The sequence below is a fragment of the Leuciscus leuciscus genome, assembly GCF_965113295.1.
Source record: "Leuciscus leuciscus genome assembly, chromosome: 16".
Taxonomy (NCBI): domain Eukaryota; kingdom Metazoa; phylum Chordata; class Actinopteri; order Cypriniformes; family Leuciscidae; genus Leuciscus; species Leuciscus leuciscus.
Window position 1 is genome coordinate 24,225,056 of NC_138740.1, and position 19,264 is coordinate 24,244,319.

The 19,264-nt window shown below is 37.1% G+C and overlaps 1 protein-coding gene across 1 annotated transcript in view; it reads left to right on the top strand.

The window, feature by feature from the left end:
- ank1b (ankyrin 1, erythrocytic b) overlaps positions 1–19,264 on the top strand; it is a 72,335-nt gene that overhangs the window by 15,166 nt on the left and 37,905 nt on the right. The window contains exon 3 of the mRNA XM_082140649.1: positions 17,048–17,149. Coding sequence (XP_081996775.1) covers positions 17,048–17,149 — 102 coding nt within the window. The remainder of the gene's footprint in view (positions 1–17,047; positions 17,150–19,264) is intronic.

The following is a 19,264-nucleotide window of genomic DNA, read 5'->3' on the forward strand; positions in this document are numbered from 1 at the left end:
ATTCTAAAACTGTACATACATTTCTTTCATACTTTAGACTATATACAGTGAAATTCATTTATAAATAAAATGTTTTTTTTTTATATATAATTCAGAATGTAAAAAAAGAAGCAGGAATGAACTATATACATATCTTATATTGGATATTAACATCCAATAGTGTAAATCGCGGCAGCAGCTTCAGGTTGGTAGTCCAAGGCATTGTTGTTTATCTTTACTTCCGGGGTTCTTCCCACCGGAGCCTCTCTTTTGATTTCAAAATGGCGGCTGCGTGAAATCAGCGTATACTCTTTTTCCGCAGAATAGATACACGATACCAGCTGCGCTTTCTTGCTCTCTCATCTCTCCGACAGTGAGTTTACACACAAACCCGCCTCCCCTCACTCACTCCTTTCATTTGCCCCGGATGAATATTGTTGGTGTTTCAGGGCTTGAATTTCGTCGTGGGATTGCATATATTGCACATAATTTTACTCATTCCAGCAGATTTCGTACTCGCACCCAAAGTGTGCGCACATGAAGCCACCTCTCAGCACTAAATAGAGTTCTTTTTCAATGCTTATTGCGCTTAAACAGTCAAATACACACAAAATAATGTCAAAATAAAGTAAAGTTTTCCCCCATGTTATCGATGTCAAAATTGTGGCCAGTGCAATTGCTGAGTGGCTAGTAACTTTTGAAAACCACTAGCCACAGTCAGTAGCACCTCAATGCAGAACACGAGATCCGGGGGGCGGAGTTGGATCCAGATAAAGGGGTGGAGATTGGTAGGTTTAGGGGTGGGTTTAGGGATTAAGGGGTGGAGATGGGTAGGTTTAGGGGTAGGTTTAGGGATCAGGGGGTGGAGATGGGTAGGTTTAGGGATCAGGGGGTGGAGATGGGTAGGTTTAGGGGTAGGTTTAGGGATCAGGGGGTGGAGATGGGTAGGTTTAGGGGTGGGTTTAGGGATCAGGGGGTGGAGATGGGTAGGTTTAGGTATATGTAAGGTGGGAGGAGTTGGATCTAGATCCGACTCCTCCCCGTGGATTTCATGTTCTGCAGTGAGGACCATCTCGCCACAGTGGCTGATGAGCAAAAAAGTTAATGTCAAGCCCTGTTGCCAAGGTGCTTTAAATTAAGGAACTGATGGGGGTTTTTTTTCAGGTAGTTAACTGACTCTTATGTTTCCATAGCTTCAATCTGTTTCGCTTTCATTCAGTTATGTGTTCATGATTTAGTTAAATAAAACTTTTATGCACATTCCCGTTCACTGCTTGCAAAACAAAGTCCCTTTAACAGTGCAATCACAGCTACATGCTGCACTACAGTACTACAGTAGTACTGTACCCTGTAAGAAAGAGTTATTTTTCTGTGGGCATGAAAATAACCTTTCTGAGAGTTTCAGAATCTGCAAGCAATCACTTTATTACCGCATTGCACAAGCTGATTCCTCTGAAACCCTCCAGCTTCCCCAGCTCCTCCTGCCTAGATCTGCAACGGATTTATATATGCCTATTTTGTGCATCAGCAGCAGCGTGTCTGTGTTTCTATTAGCAGTGGCAAGTCCATGCTCAACAGCAGCAGCAGCAGCATATCAGATCTAGTCCGCCAAGACCAAATACATAAACATTGCCATATTCAATAACATGTTAAAACTATTTTGAGAGATAGAGTTTTTTTTCCTAATTGTGATTTTGTCTTATAATTACATCTTTATTTCTTATAATTGCGACTTTATATCTTATATTATTACGACTTTTATATATTTCTGGAATTGTGACATTACATTTACATTTCAGAATTGGTGCTTATATATATAATTACAGTTTATATTTTATCCCTCATAATTTTGACTTTATATCTCACAATTGCAAATTTATGTCTCACATTTTCTTTTTCCATAATTATAACTTTATATCTCACTATTGATACTTTATATATCACACTTTCCACTTTATTTCTCATAAAATGTGGCTTTATATTTCACATTTGATACTTAATATCTTTCAATTGCATCTTCATTTTTGTGATTTTACAATTTCTTCTTTATTTCTCATATATATCACAGTATAAACTTTATCTCACCATTATCTGGTTAATTTTTTTGTGTTGAGGTGGAAACAGGCCTCCATTAGGCCTGATAATTAACAGGTAACCTTTTTATTTTTCAAACACATGATGTATTTTGAATGTACTGTAAATTAGGACTAAACTCTCCTTAAAAAGCACCAGTGCAGATCATTATGAACTTCTAGGCTTGTTTGGTGGCTAGTGCTGGTTTAGCTGGTGGACTCATATAACCATGGGGTTCACCAGCAAACATTAGCTGGTAAAGTTAATTGTGATTCTGGTAAAACTGGTTGAGCAAGGAAGTCTTGCTGTTTAAGCAACTTGGAGGGGGAAACCAGCACCATCTAAAACACAACATATGCTTTTGATCAGCCAATGTGTTCTTTTTAGCTTGAGGGAGTCACTGTACACTTGCTATTATTGCCAATTGTTTTTCAGATACCTTTCCAGCATTCATGACATCTATGTGGTTTTCATGTGGATCCATTCCTTAGTGGATCATTTCAGCTTAGTGTCTCACTAAACTCTTATCTGTCAGAGCTCTCATTCCCATGCACGAATGTTGCTGGCACAGTAGGCCTGGGGTGTTTGGCAGTTGTTGTGAGTCCTGTTGTAGGATAATGATTGTGTATCTGGCTCAGGTCTCACTCAGCATTCCTCTCGTGCTCTGACTCACCCAGAGCTTCTTCACGGATCCGATGGCCTTTTCAGTGAGCTCCCTGCCTTCAGCGAGCCACTAATTCCCTCAAATTTTCTTCCATATTAAACTTATGCTTTTATCTAATTTAGCCCTTGACCATGGTAGCCTAGGGGGAAGGCTCCTCACGAGAAGAGAGTGTAATGAAGGAAAATAGAGTAACCAGCGGGGGTGACTCATTCCAGCGCTAGGGCCTGAAGGAGTGAGATATTGCAGAGGATGTTTATATGGAGCTGATAGTGTGTCTGGGTCAGATTATGACCATGTCAGCTAGTGTAACATGGCTTGTTAACTACTCATATAGTGGCATCCAGAAGTCTGAGATCACAAGTGCTTCACAAAAACTCATCACAAATTGTATGATTAGCATATTTACTTAAAATTAAAATCTACTCTTGTGTAACACCTTATGATGATCTTCTCCAGCACAATTTGAGACGATCCATTCCAAAGAGCATATTGAGTTTCAGTGGAAGAAATTTTGACCTTTTGTACAAGTGGTCACATGATCAATGTCACAAATTTGCTAAATGATTAATGACCTTTAAAAAGTTCAATATTATACTATAATGTTTCTTTTGTTTTAAAATGGTCAAAATCAACTTATATTTTTAATTAATATCCAGGTTTAAATTAGATTTTGGGTCCCACATTTTTTAAAGTGTTAAATAACACAATATATAATATTTACACTAAAATATACTCTGCACGTCTAATCTCTTCATTCATCAAAGGCATTTATGATCTGTTGCTAATTTTTGTTTCTTAACGAACTGATTCACTGAAAATGTAGTTTTTGATGTGTAAACTCTTAAAATATGTCATTTAAACATGCACAAGCCTGATTCAGAGTGTAAATGTGGCATTTGTGTGACCTGTGTCGCTCTGTGTGACTGTGACCTCTGACTGGAGTGACACGATCCCCTGCAAGCAGCATCGGAATCCCACTGAGGTTTTAGTGGTGACCCGCTGGCATTACCTCATATTACAGACAGTGGGCGATCCTGTGTTTCTCCACTAATCCTGTCCTTTCATCTCTCATATACCGTGCCGAACACTTGACAACTGCATCATGGCTTATGAATCAAACTGAGTCAGATCACTTCTCTTAACTTGAGTTTTTGACTTCTGGGCATGGGCAATTGTGTTATTTAATCTAAAGGTGAAGTGTGTAGCGTTAAAATACAAGGAAAGTATAAATAAGCCACACACGCACACACCCTGTCTCCATCCATCAGGCCGAGCTGCACCTTCATCTAGTGCTGCTAGCTCATTTCTGAAGGCTCTAACAAGGCTATCATTCTCCAAGCAGAGGCTGAGAGGACCATGCAATAAAAATACGTGGACAGACTTGAAAATCCCAAATAAAATCCATCATTGCTGGTCACCAGCATTAGGTATGTGTTGTATGCTGGGACTAGCATGGGATACTGGTTTGCAGGTCACCAGCATGGTAAGCACTATACCAGTTCTAACTAGCATAGACCAGCCTAGACCAACAAGGATATTTTGTGTTTTTCACACTTGACAGTTGACCCACTAAATGTTTTGAATGTCCGTACAGAATTCCAATTTGACTCCTAAATTTGCATTGAATTTGAATTGTAGCCAACAGGATGCAGTATTGCTGTTTAAATATATGGATGTAGAATTACAATAAATTGAATTTCAAAGAAATTCATATACACCATTCAAAATTCTGGTTTGGATTAGGCTAGTCTTTTTAGCCGGTCTTCACACACTTCTGATCTCTGTAGTGTGTGTAGGTGGCGTGGCGTCTTTGTAGCGGAGTTAAATGATCCAGTACAAACTCGCTTCTCTTTGTATGTGTGGGTATGTGTGAGTGTAAAGTCTACATTTCTACATTCTGTTGGGAAAACAGTCATGCCGTGTGAGACATATGTCATACACTCACTCTGCATGCTGACAGAGGGACTAGAAATGATGCAAGCACATTTCTGTGTGTGTGCTTGTGTTGTGTGAGAGCCTCTGCTGTTGATAATAATGCAATGGCTGCATTTATGGTTGCTTTGACAGTTTATCTGAAACAATTAACTGGAACATTTGTGCTTTCTAGTTGTGTTTGTGTTTGTGTGTGTGTGTGTGTGTGTGTGTGTGTGTGTGTGTGTGTGTGTGTGTGTGTGTGTGTGTGTGTGTGTGTGTGTGTGGTTCAGTTATACCCTACGTTATGCAGACAAAATGCCTCCACAAAGATGGCAATATCCAAAATCCTTGTCCCCATAAAACCCAACGTGTGTGTGTGTGGTAGTGCAGTTGCTTACGTGTGTGACAGTTTAATAGCTCCTACAGTCCTGATTCATGACAGGGCACATTTGGGAGTCAGTCATTCAATGTCAAGACAGAACAGGACAGTGTCCACAATTTTTCCTCATCTCTGCAACACATATTATGACTCATACTAGAAGTGGATTCTGCAATTTCAGCACATTCTTGCTGGTTTAACTAATATTCCTTGCAACACCCTATGCATTGAAACATATCAGTATTTGAAATATATCATATTTCTTAGGTAATGTATAGCTGGTGCGCTGTGGTTGCAGGTTTATGTATTGGCAGGGAAACAACATCAAGACATTCAATATTTGTTAAGCATCATTTAAAGCAATAATATACGTTTATAGCAATTTTGTTTCCCTGAAGAGCACTTGTAATTTTCCCCTGTCTCCTACCCTTATATCTCCTACCCTACCAACTGTACCTTTAACTTTGTATGTAATATTTAAATGTCCTCTTTTATGATTGGCTAACTTAAGTGCAAAAGTATAAATCAATGGCAGTCTTAAACACTAGAAGCAGATCTCTTATTTCTCATGATTATGCTGAAAACATCTAGTCCAGCCTGTACACATTGGTGTTTTATTGATGTTTCACATAAACAAAAATAGTCTTTATTCTCCTTATCTGAGATTTTTTATGCAAAATAATATGGGACTTTTTCTCAAAGAATGTTTATTGAATTACATTTATTACATTTGTGTTAAATAGTTTTTAGTCTTCTACTTTTAAGCATAAATTTGACTGAATTTAGTGAGGTATTTTATTGATTTACCATAAATATAATTGTATATGAATTTCTTTATAAATTATTACAATTATTTTTATTTATTTAAAAACCAAATTTGTAGTTTTCAATAAATGTTTAATTAAATAAATATAATATTTAATGAAACAAGACAAAAAATAACTTAAAAAAAAAAATTATCTCTAAGAAGATTGATATTTTTATGCCATTATTCAAGTAGGCATGTTGTGTAGTTTTTGATGGGACTGAATGTCCCAGTATTCAATATAGGGGATCATAAATAGTCTCCTGTAAAAGAAAGAAGCCAGTAAAATTGTAAAACAATGTCATACATGACAATATGGTGGATTTTTGTGATGAGATGCTTCACTCGTTCGTTCCTCCATTATTTATGTGCCAGTGTGTGGCACATCCCAACCCATGCGTTCACACACTCATCCTTTCCCCTCACCATAAACGTCAAACAAGGCCGCAGAAATGACTTGCACAAAAGAAAGATAAAATTGACATTGCCTTGAGATGTTGCTGCCATTAGACTCTTAGAACGGCTCATATGTCCTCTGGATGTTTTTATTTTCATGAATTCGTGCCACTCAGAGACTCTCTGTGGTGAAATGGCCTTTCAGGGCAAAAAGGAGCTCCAAAGAGAGTGACAAAAAAGGCAAATAATTCATGCTTTGAAATGGAGAAACTGTTTGCAACTGAGCCTATTTGTGCTATGAACAGGATGTGGTACAAAAGTCTACTGATCTAAAAAAACAGAATTTTTGGTTTAAAATAATTTAGATGAATTTTCATGAATCATTTATTCAAATTTGAAAGTGTTTTTCAGGACTACCTTGAGCTATGTTGTGTCTTTTGTGCTATGTAGACAAGTGCAGCAGTCCTGAGAGAGTTATTTTAACAGGATTTATGTTTATTTAGATATTTATCAACATATTTATCACATAGAGTTTTACATATTGGGGAGAGCAGGTTGAGTGTTCACTTGGGGATGTTGACACAAGATCTGTGTCGAGTGAATAAGGTTTTGAGCCAAAACTACAATTACACAAATGTGTGTTTGCTCTAGCAGTGGCTTTGTTGGTTTCAAATAACTGATTTGTGACTAAAAGTACAATATCACATTTTTGTGAAAGCTGTTTGGTGAACACCACACTACTGGTCAAAAGTTTGGTGTTGGTAAGATTTTTTTAATGTTTCTTATGCTCACTTATTTGATCAAAAACAAAGTAAACTAAAAACAGTGATATTGTAAAATGTTATTACAATTTAGAATAACTATTTTCAATTTTAATTTATTTTGAAATTTAATTTTTTCCTGTGATGATACAGTAATTACTTCAGTCTTCAGTGGCACATGACCCTTCAGAAAACATTCTAATTTGCTGATTTGGTGCTAAAGAAACATTTCTTATTATCAGTGATGAAAATGGTTGTGCTGCTTAAAGCAGGGCTATGCAGTTTCGGGAATTTATTCGCTGTATTCTCGCTTTTTGCTCACAGGTTTCTCTATAGAGCTCCCCCTACAGCTTCGGAATAGATATTTGACAACACTGTCGAAAAACTCGTTGGCGACTCTCAGATACCAGAGGCTAGTAGATCAATGAGCAGATGGGACATTCTTTAAAACGTCTTCTTCATTCGGGTTCGAACAGCGTGAGGGAGCGCAATAATGACTAAATTTTAGCAGATTTTTATTACCGTAAAGCAATTCGTTACATCGCGAGACCTGATATCACGCGATACTTCCTGACGCTGAGGCCGGCGGCCCGACGGCCCAAAGTTGCATGGGTGGTTTTTCGGCTTTTTCAGGATTCTTTGATGAATAGAAAGTATAAAAGAATTCCATTTATTAGAAATTGAAAATCTAAATTATCCTTTTGTAACATTATAAATGCCTTTAATGTCACTTTTGATCAATTTAATGCATCGTTGCCGAATAAAAGTGTGAATTTCTTTCAAAACAAATCTTATTTTTGACTTTTGACTTTTGGTCATTAGTGTTCTTTCTTTCATCTTTAATATTGGAAATGTCACCCATTTTTATAGTAGTTCATCTATAAACCGGAATCTGGTCTCTAAGCATCACCCCTATTATCTCCATTCTACATACTAGTATGTCTAGTATGCTTTTATTGTCTGCTTCAGTTTGCGTAGGTGTGTGTGTCGCTGCTTTCCTGGTCCTGTGGAGAGGGATTGGCCCCGGGGAAGGAGGCGGAGTCACTGGCCATGTGCTGGCGTCTTACACTTAGACATACATCTCTCCTTCTCTTTTTCTCACTCAGTCTAGTTTTAGCTCCCTATTTTCCTTTCTCCCTCATTCTCTTTTAATCACTCATTTTCTCTCCTGCGTCAATGTGCATGAGACGCAAAACACACACACACAAAGAGATGACAAGATTATAATGAGAATGCTGCATGGGAAATTAGGCATTAATAGTGTGATTATGTGCATAAGGATTTCGTGTGAGTGATGAGATGTACGTTCATAGCCAGAACTAATATTCTGGGATAAAACAGAGGTGGACGTCAGCACAATAAACGGTGATGTAATTAGGAGACTCTGAGGGGCTCTACCCAGCGTGCTTTGCAGTCAGGCCTTCTGCAGTCCTCATGAATATTGAAGAGGAAGCGCTGGGCGCTGCAATGTGTTGTGACTGAGAAGATCTGCAGCTCCTGTAAGAGGACAGAGAGAAAGAGAGAATGAAATGGAGATGCTTGACAGAAGAGGGAGTGCACTGAGAGTAGAGGACGATAGAAATAAAGGAGTGATCTGTTGAATGGAGGGATGGGATCTGAACACAATTGGTGTTTTTTATTATTGTGTTACTAAACAGATACTTACAACTCTCAATTCTGATTGGAATCAGTTGGCATCCATAAAAGCCTATTATTATTATTATTAATAAACACATCCAAATATCAACAAGCTAATGGTTATTACATTATTGTGCAATATTTTAATAATACATTATTTTAACGCAGTCATGAATTATTTTAATGAAGTCCCCAATATTTCCTATGTTTACTAAAGTAATATATATAAATAGTTGCAGCACAAAATATAAGACACCAATGTTCAATAAGTGCAGTATTGTTATTATTATAAACATTTATTGAACATTGATGTCTTATCATATTGCTATTATATATATGTACATTGTTATTATGGTAATAATGATACCAACAATATTATTATTATTGTTATAAATGTAATCATTTATTAAATATTGGTATCATATTGCTGTTGCCACTTTTTTTTTATAAATAAAAAGCAATAAGCAACTATTACTTTACTAAACTGAACAAATTGGTGATTTTAAAATGAAAACATGAATAACTGACCCTGTATTAAAATAATTTAGCATTGTGGTCTGACTGTCAGCTTACTGACATTTGGATGTGCGTTTGATTTCACCACATTTAGAAATGGACATCCAGATCATCTTTCAGTGTGAGCAATAGTGTAGTCATTACCTGGAACTGAGATCTGTGTCCAGTTTCTTTGTGTTGGTTTTTGTCTGTATCTCTGTGTTTTAGTAATTTATGTCTGGGGATAAATCTTAAGAGAAAGTCTGTTTTGTTTTTAATGGATTGCAGACACAGCAGCCTGACATACACATCAATATTTCAGTGGTTCCATTTTAGCAGGGTAAAAGGAAACAGGAAGTTGCTTATACTGATGCAGGTTATCATTAGTTCCTAAAGGGTGTAATTTTCTTACATCCTAAATGAGAGTATGAGAAATGCCAGTCTTGATTTCAATGGCTGAATTGTTCAATTTAAGAATCATTGTGATTCTTAAATAATTCAAGAATGAATCCACAAATGATTGTTTTGTTTTAGAGACATGAAAGCGGCTCTTGATGCAGTAATTTATGCAAGATGCTGAGGCTACACAAGAGCATGTTCCAAGAAATAATACAAGCACACGAAACAAGAATACACACAATTATGAACACTGAGTGTCTATCAATATTTGATCAACTCCCACTTAAGCGTAGCCTTTGGTCTGTTTATTGATTTTGCATTCTCTAGGTCACGACTGGATCTGTTCGGATGCTAGTGTTTTCAGGGAGATTGTTGTGAATGAAGAACAAGAAACATGGCCATGGTTTCCACAAGCTGTTTTGTGATAAACAGGCAACATGCCCCTGTTAATGTGTACAGTCTGTTATGTAAAGTAAGTCACAATACCAAAATGTCAGTAGTCCATACCAAAAGAAATAATATTTCTTGATTCCGTAGCAAAAACTAATATCTATGGTACAGACTTTGAAACTTTGAAACAACTAATAACAACTTAAAATTCTGTTTGTTCACCACGCAAAACTGTCAGAAGACTTAAATGGACATTTTTAATTATTTCTGAGCTTGATGGCCCCAATCCACTTCCATTATAATGAAAAAAGCAATCAGAATGGTCTTCAAAAATTCATCTTTTTAATTTACAATACACAATCTCAATTCACCTTTTTAATTTTCGATACCATTAATTAATATTTAAAATATTATATTTTAGTAATCAATTTTTTTATATAGTTTTTATAGTTACAGGTATATCGTTTTTTTAATAATTTATTTTAGTTTATTTTTCACCTTTTCCCTTTTGAGTAAATGATGACATCATTTTAATTTTGGGGTGAACTGCCCCTTTAAAGAGACGAACAGCTTTAAAAACTGTAAAATTGTAAAACTGTAACTCCAACTATTTATTTAGAATCTGCTCTACTTGGCCTGTTATGGATTTTAGCATTGTCATAGTCATGCTAGCCGATAATAATAGTGTGCAGTAATTATAGATCTTTATTTATAGATCTGCAGAACGCTGTGACCTTCTAGGATTGTTTTACTAGGCTTTATATTTCTGCTTCCTGATGTTGCGTGCATAAAGTGGCTGCTACACTGGCACTGCCTGACCATTCAATCAAACCAAAGGTATTGAGATCTAACATTTTGTGTGTGTTTATTTAAGTGTGCAACTGTGCGTAAAAGTCACAGTTGCATGTGTGAGTGTGTGTTATAAATGGCTACCCTAGCACCACTATGTAGGTTTCTCTTTCTGTAGAAGTGGGTCTCAAAGCAAACCCTGGAGGGTTCTTTACTGCGATTCATCATTCTCAGCCTACTGGTGTCGAGCTCCAAATGACGTCTTTGTCACTATTTTTAGCGAGTGTGTGAGAATGTAAAGGTGTGTATGTGAGAAGCCAGACAGGTTGTAGAATGTGACCGTGACCCTTTTCTATTCATTGGTTATATATCCCTCATAATTACTCTGGCAGATGATGTCATCACTTAACTTTCCGAACTGCATGTTAATCTGAATCTGCCCTCGTGATACATGAGGGATTATGCTAAATTAATTAATTAACTGATCTTGTACTTCACATAGATGGGAAATGTGACGTTACACTGACAGTTGCCAAGAGGAACTCAATTCTGTATGTGTGTCTGGGTTTTGCTCGCCTCTCCTTCACAATAGAGTCGTCTGGATTTTGTCCTCTGAGGCTTTAGCTAGGCCTAGCGCTTAATTGCTTTGTCATAAGTGAATAAGGAAATCTCACAAGTTCATTTGGTGCTTGTTTCAGGAGTTCGAAACAGCTAACCAAAGCGTACTTACCGGAAAAGTTAGCTCTGACTGGTAAACACCTTCAAATGACCATTAGTCTATTTGGTAATATGGAAGCGATGTATAAAGTATTCCTCATGCAGAAGTCACTTTCAGACCAAGCAGCTTTATGTTGGTGAACTCGATGAATCCACCTGACCAACTTGAACCACCTGTTGTGAAATCTGCATGGCGAAATCTTTCACCCTTCCTTGTGCAAAATTCCCATTCTCATGGATTCCTATTGAAATGATTGGTATATTGATATTGATATATAATATAGTTTACTGCATTGGAATAACCACCCTGGCATCATATATTTGTTTTTTACTGGATATTTGTTATTGAATTTTGATATTTAGGTCACATAATTTGTCTTGCTCTTTGTGCCTTCATATGCTCAGAGTCAACGTGGTCCCTGCATCAGTAGTTGTCACACTCGTAGTCGTATGCTTTTGAGAATGTTGAAAATGATGTCATCGTTCTCCTAGCAATTGCTAAGCAACCAGTCTTGGAGTGCGCCAAGAGCTGGAATCCCTTTAATGCGACTGGGTTTCTGCATTCATCCTCTCAAGACTGAAACGAAAATGTGACGTTGTTGTGTAATTCTCCCTCTTTTATCCCTGGGCCTTTGCAAAGGTCAATAGCCAGTTTCTTGTTATAGCACAGTTTTGTGTTGCATTCAAAAAGATTGAAAGCATTTAAGAAAAATGTAAACATTTTCAGGTGCTCATAGTCATACTTGAAGTTTAACATTACTCACTTAATGGAGCACCGCTTCATGATCTATTTGTGTTACCATTGCTTCCACAGTTTCAGTGTTTTCACCTGCCCATATGTGTCCATGTGTGTGTCTGTGTATTAACATGCTCTGTCTTTGTGGTGTTGGTGTCTTCTAGGCTCATGTGGTTCAGCGCTGGCTTATGCATCAGGACAGTAGTTTGAGTGGAGAGGGTTCGTCGGAGACTCAAGGTGGAAAATGGCACTTTGATGGAAGAGTAAATATCTTAGTACTGCCTCTCAACACTTCCCTCTTTCTGGAAGATTTTGTGTGTTGGTGTGGCTTCTTTAACGTTTCTGTCTGTGGTTCTCTTGTGGTTGTGTAGCTGGTGGAAGTTCTTGTGTTTGAATGTCGTGACGTGGCTAATAACTTTAGTTAGCTCCGCTGGTGTTCCTGTAGTGTCTCTTTACCTTCTCTTATTCTAAATGGCTCTTATTGTGTTTTGTGTATGACTATTCATATTGCTAACATGAGATTCTGTGGGTGTGATTAAGTGGGTGTTTGTTTGTTTAGGTGTGTGTTTGTTTTGTGTTTTGTGTATCAGATGGTTTTTGAGAGAGATTGCCCTCCTGCTGTTTCTTCTGATTGCTGATATCTGTCAGAATGTCACTTACGCTATCAACAGACGTACTATAGAGATTACAATGGGATAATGTGGACTAATGTAGACTTGTCAATAACAATGAGCCATTACACAAATACATGAAAGCATGCAAACTGATATATACATTTTTATTAAAACATATTATGTAAATTCACCAAGCTGTGGCTACTGTGTAAAAATATAAATACAAATAAATCAACCCGCTAAAATTGAAAACTTAAGTTTAATTGCTGCCTTAATTTTTTAAGGACAAAGATTTTGTTATAAAAATATTAAATGTAATATAATATCAAATTAATGTGTGTTTGTGTATATATACATTACCATTGAAAACTTTGTGGTCAGAAGAAATTAATACTTTTATTCAGCAAGGATGCATTAAATTGATCAAAAGTTAAATTAAAGACATTTAAAACATTCAAAAGATTTCTATGTCAAATAAATACTGTTCTTTTGAACTTTCTATTCATCAAAGAATCCTGAAAAAAAGAATTGATCGTGGTTTCCAAAAATGTATTTTTGCAACACAACTGTTCAACATTAATAATAAAAAGAAATGTCTCTTGAGCATCAAATCAGCATATTAGATAATGTGACACTGGAGACTGGAGTAATTGCTTTTCCATCACATGAATGAATTGCATTTTAAAATAAAATAGTAATTTTAATAATAGTTCGTAATATTACTGTTTTTACTGTATTTCAAATAAATGCAGCCTTGGTGAGCATAAGAGACTTATTTCAAAAACATAAAAAAAAAAACGTACTGCCCCCAGACTTTTGAACGGTAGTGTGTGTGTGTGTGTGTATCACATATAAACACTGGCCATTCTCTAAGTAATTGCTTTGTTAACTCGTTTACCAGGTACTAAAAATATATTCACATTGTCAAGCTTGAAGAATGCTGTGTCATGATCATGGGTGCTGTGCCAGTTTCATGCTAATGACAATTTGGTGCCAAGTCAATGACAAGATCAACCAGCATGTCCTTTTCAATATACCTTAAAGACAAGTCAATCCATCAAAATTATGTTTGAAGTGAATATTCATTTTTCAGGAAGAAAATGACCCAAAACACATCTCAAAGTTGTTCAAGAACTATCAAATAAGTAAGGTGAATAGGAATCAACTCTATACCATAAAACAATAGCTGCTTTTCCACCGTCTAAGTTCTAAGAACGGTTAGGAACGGTTCCAGTTATATTTGTTATAGCTGCCAATTTCTCTTTAGCCCGGTCACTATTTACATCTCATATTGTATGTAAACTCTTGCTTTACCAAGGCAACGACTGACGCATTTGTATTACATTTCAAAGAGCTCTGTTATCAGCCCCACAGTGGAAAATGAAACCATATCAGTATCGGCTGGGCCAGATCGGCACAGAATGGAAAGGTTAAGCAATAAGACCGGTTTGTCCCAACGGTGAAAAAGTGGCTAATGTGTGAGCAAGTGCTCTGGGAATTGCTACAGGAATCAGAAAGGCCATACAGACAGTTTCCAGCTCAAATATGTTAACCGAATGCTGTTGAAAAATATGAACCAAAAAAACCTGTTTGTTTGTATTTGTGTGAAACCGAAGTAAACATCCATATGAGTATCAGTATGGATGGGTTAAAGAATATGCGAATCACATTCTGCAGGCTGATTGTGGATAATGATCGCTAAAGAATGGATTTTCATGAAGAAGGAAATAAATTTTTGTCCCAAAATGAAATTAGATTCTGAAGTGATTCAGCAATTGTTTTCAGTAAGATATGATGGAGCACACTCACACTATTACTTACTGCACAGTCATGATGACGGATACGTTTTTGCTATGCTGTCACCTGAAGACTTTAAAATGACGTCTTCCACCTCAGTGACTCAGTATTCCATCCTCAATTTGATTGGGATGGGAGGGGGGACTGGCCTGTCAATCATCCCTACTAAATAACAGAGCAGAGATGATCTACAGTATCTAGACTGCAGAGTATCTGACAAATCAATTCAAGGACTCAATAAAACTGTGACCACATCAGAGCAAATTTCATTAGTCATCTCATGGAAAACCACAAAATATCACTCATGGATTTTTATATAGAGCACCAGGATAAAGTCATGTTTTTGAAATATTGCAGTGCAGATGGGAATCTGTAAAGCTCTCTGTTCTGGATCCGTTAGCATGAACACTACAGGAGGGAGAGAGAAAGACGAAAGGAAGGGTTGGGTACAGGTATGAAGGCTGTCAGCTATTCCACTGAGAAAAGTACAGCCATAGACAGAATTTATTATTATTATTTAGTGATATTTAAAGCTGAATTATGTGATTTCTGGGCCACTAGCATCACCAAATGGAATTACAAAAATGATGGCTGTTTTCACATTTGTTCTTGGTTAGTTCTGCCCTGGTTGATTTAAAAATAATAATAATAATAATAATTTGTTTCATTTATATAGTGCTTTTCTCTGCACTCAAAGCATTTTACATAGAACGGGGGAATCTCCAAAACCACCACCAATGTGCAGCATCCACCTAGATGATGCGACGGAAGCCAAATTGCACCAGAATGCCCACCACACACCAGCTTATTGGTGGAGAGGAGACGGAGTGATGAAGCCAATCAGTATAGGGATGATTAGGAGGCCATGATGATGGACAGAGGCCAATGGGCAATTTTGCCCAGGATGCCGGGGTTACACCCCTACTGTGTTTGCGAAGGACATCCTGGGATTTTTAATGACCACAGAGAGTCAAGACCTCGGTTTAACGTCTCATCCGAAGGATGGTGCTCTTTGACAGTATAGTGTCCCAATCACTATAGAGGGTATGTGCGTGACGTCACCGTCGGCCGGCGTGACTGCAGTTACGCCCACCGAGTGGCAAAAAGACTCAGCGGCAGCATTTGTTTTCAGTGTGAATGCCTTGAAAAACACACAAACACATCTAAAATGGGAAAGAGCTTTGCGACTGATTCTACAACTAGATTTGGCAAGAAATATGAGGTATATTTTAACAGACTGCCGAAAGCTACAGAACAGAGAAGCAAATGAATCGCTGCAATTCATAGAAACAACTGGACTCCAGGCAGAGAAAGGTGGATTTGCAGTGATCATTTTGTGTCAATATGCTGAATTTAGGGGTAAAATCATGTCCTATATATTGTATTGTTATATATTGTATTGACAATTCAGATCCAGAATTTTTTTTTTTTAAATAAACACTGACAAAAAACTATAAAAATTTTAGGGCTGGACGATATGATGATATATATAACATTGATATAAGTGAGCACCCGGATATAGACCTATATGTATTGTTTTTATATAAAGCGTTCATAGGCAAATTTGCTTTATGTATTTCCCTGCGTCGAAATCAGGCACATATAAATGTCAGGAAACATGATTCCTGGTTGCATGTCAATATCCATGGATCACTGGATCTTTGGTGAGTTGTAAGGAACACTTTATAGAGTCCAATCTTTAGTTTAAACTGATAATCGTTTGTTTTACTTGCGTTTTCGCAGTTTCCCCTATCAAATCCAGTAACGCAGCAGGCTCTTTTGCCACTTAGTCCGGCGAGGGGGCGTGTTCCAGCGGGAAAGTGACGTCAAAGCATACCCTTTATACTGGGGCGTTTGGACCCATACAGACCACAGGGTGAGAACCCTGCTGGCCTCACTAACACCTCTTCCAGCAGCAAATTGGTTTTCCCAGGAGGTATCCCATCCAGATACTGACCAGGCTCAGTCCTGCTTAGCTTCAGTGGGCAACCAATCTTGAGCTACTGGGTGAAATGGCTGTTGTTTTAATGTTACTATAATGGGATGGTCGAGATGTTGAAATGTTTTGATTGCTCACAGCACACTTTGCCAGGGAAAAAACAAATTGCTTACTTTGTCTCTACAAAATCAGCTGGGATACAAGAACACACTTCAGCCTTAAAGCAAATTCTGATATGTCTTTAGGAGCAAAACCAGCCCTGAATATAACATCATACTTCATAACTTTGGAATATTTGATGATTTAAAAAACTAATTCCGTTCCTGTTGGGTCGCTGTTATGTGGCCCTTGAGCCAGTTGAAACCAGATACTCAACACAACTCAGAATGAATCTCTAATTAGTGCTGTACGTCAGACTGTATCACTGATGTTTTATTAAGTGCTAAATATCCAGAACCCTTGTGCAAAATAATTGTTATAACAATTTAACAATCCCTTTTCCTATTCAGAATTGCATTTATGTTTCCTTTCTTCTCTCTCTTATCTTCTCTCTCTCCCTCAGGCGGATACAACAACTAGTTTTCTCCGTGCTGCACGCTCAGGTAATCTGGAAAAAGCTCTGGACCATATCAAAAATGGAATAGACATCAACATAGCCAATCAGGTGAGAGAAAAATCCATCCTGCAATATCAAGCATCAAGCATGTGCGTGAGTGTATGTGTACAGTATGTGTAAGTATTACCCTTAGGGTTTAATGTTTAAAATGATTGGTAACACTGTACAATAAGGTATCATTTGGTAACATTAGTTAATAAAAATGTTCATGTTAGTTTACAGTGCATTAACCGTTAACAGATACAATAAATGCAGTAGAAGTATTGTTCATTGTTCATGTTAACTAATGTTAAAGTCCCCCTGCAGTCAATAAATTTAATTTGATAATCACAATGACATATAAAAAAAAAAAAAAAAATCCTGTGAAAATAATTTCTTCATGCCTTAAAATAGTTTGAATGCAACTCTACACCCTTGCTCCATTTAGCATATGTAGGTGCATGAATATGCAAATTAATCCCCTCCTCAACTCACTCACACCAGTCTCCCAATCCACTTGTTCAACTGTAGTAAACACTACACAATGGCAAGTGGAAATATTGATTTAAATCAGCCGTATATGTTTGAACCAGAAACTGATTCAGAAGAAGAAGAAAAAGAGTGAATTATCAGGCCCAGTTCTAGTATGGATGCTAAACACCCTCTAAATTGCCCTCTAAGCACCCTCAGTTGATACTGTAATAGTATCATATTAACGAAACAGATTTGGTAAACACTCCGGTGCATATTTGTGTTCTGGAGAGCGTCAAATGTTTATATTTACAATATACTTTTGCAGCGGTGAGCAATGTATCCAATTCACTGACATGTTTGTTGATCTCTTGAACGCAGTGGCCAATCCTAGGTGTTTAAATTAGTCAGAATCCACTCACTAGTCAAAACGCCAGAGTTTTTGTTCACGCTGAGTTCGGCACGTTCGCAAATCCTGTCATTAACAAAGTGTAGACACATTGTTAGTAAGATATTCATTGTGCAGTATAGACAACTTTATTGATTATAATGGAATTTTTAGTGAGATTGCAAACTAAGATGAGTGACAGCTTTTAGTGATTGTAAAGGGTGTGCTCTTTGCACACTTTCTATGCTATATGTAATTCATTCAGAATTTGAATAAATGTTGACACATAAAGGTAATTGATATGATTAGCCTTTGGCTTGACTACGTTATCAATCAGCTAATAATGTGTTGCTAATGTTACACAAATCATGTTCCCGTTCACCATCTCAGAGTCAGACAGTTGCCTTCTAAAAATCTGCATTAGAAATAATGATAGGAAAAGCCCCGCCCGCACATTTACGGGATTGGTTGCAAGTTTGTGACATAGAAATAAGGGGTGGTTTCAAACCGCGTTTTTGAGACTCTCTTTGGTTCACTGCAGTTTTAAGAAGAAAATATTCAGCAATGGTGTTGACTGATACATTTTCACAAGGTTTGTCTTAAAGCATATTAAAAACACCACATAGACAGATATAAACTACAACAAAAACCTTTCAAAATACTTTAAAAAAGATTTTCAATACAGTGGGTCTCATAAAAAATGAGACCTTATTGTAAAGTGTTACCTAATTACTATTATTACAGATATGAATGGTATTTCCAATCATGGAATTTGTTAAGAACATTTTTCAATTTTCAATTCTGTGATCTATAAAACACCTAAAAGACTCCTTTTGATTTATTTTGGTAAAAACCACCCAACAACCACACAAAACACCCTAGCAACTCCATAGCAACATGCTTGAAATATATAAGAGCAGTTTAGCAACTGCATGACAACAGCAGTCTCACATCCACGCCTTGAAAGCCCAAAGTAACTTTGAAGCCCATTAATAGTACTGGCTAAATTCAGAAATGGCTATTTAGAGCTATAAATTCATCATATTGTAGATTAGGATCCACATCTGTGTGTGCGTGTTTGTGTTTGCTTGTGCCAGTTTGTGTTTTGGAGTCTGTATTAACCCCCCAATGCTCCTGTGGTCGGACAGTACAGCTGTGTTTACAGTGTCAATGCAGAACTGTGTTCAATGCCCTAATCAGTAAATTGCCATAATTAATCATGCCAGCATGTCTTCCTCCTCTAACCCCCTCACCGGTCATGCTTTTGCAAGCACTTGCATCATAACACTTGCTTACCTGCTTTAAATAGCATATTGTGATATTTG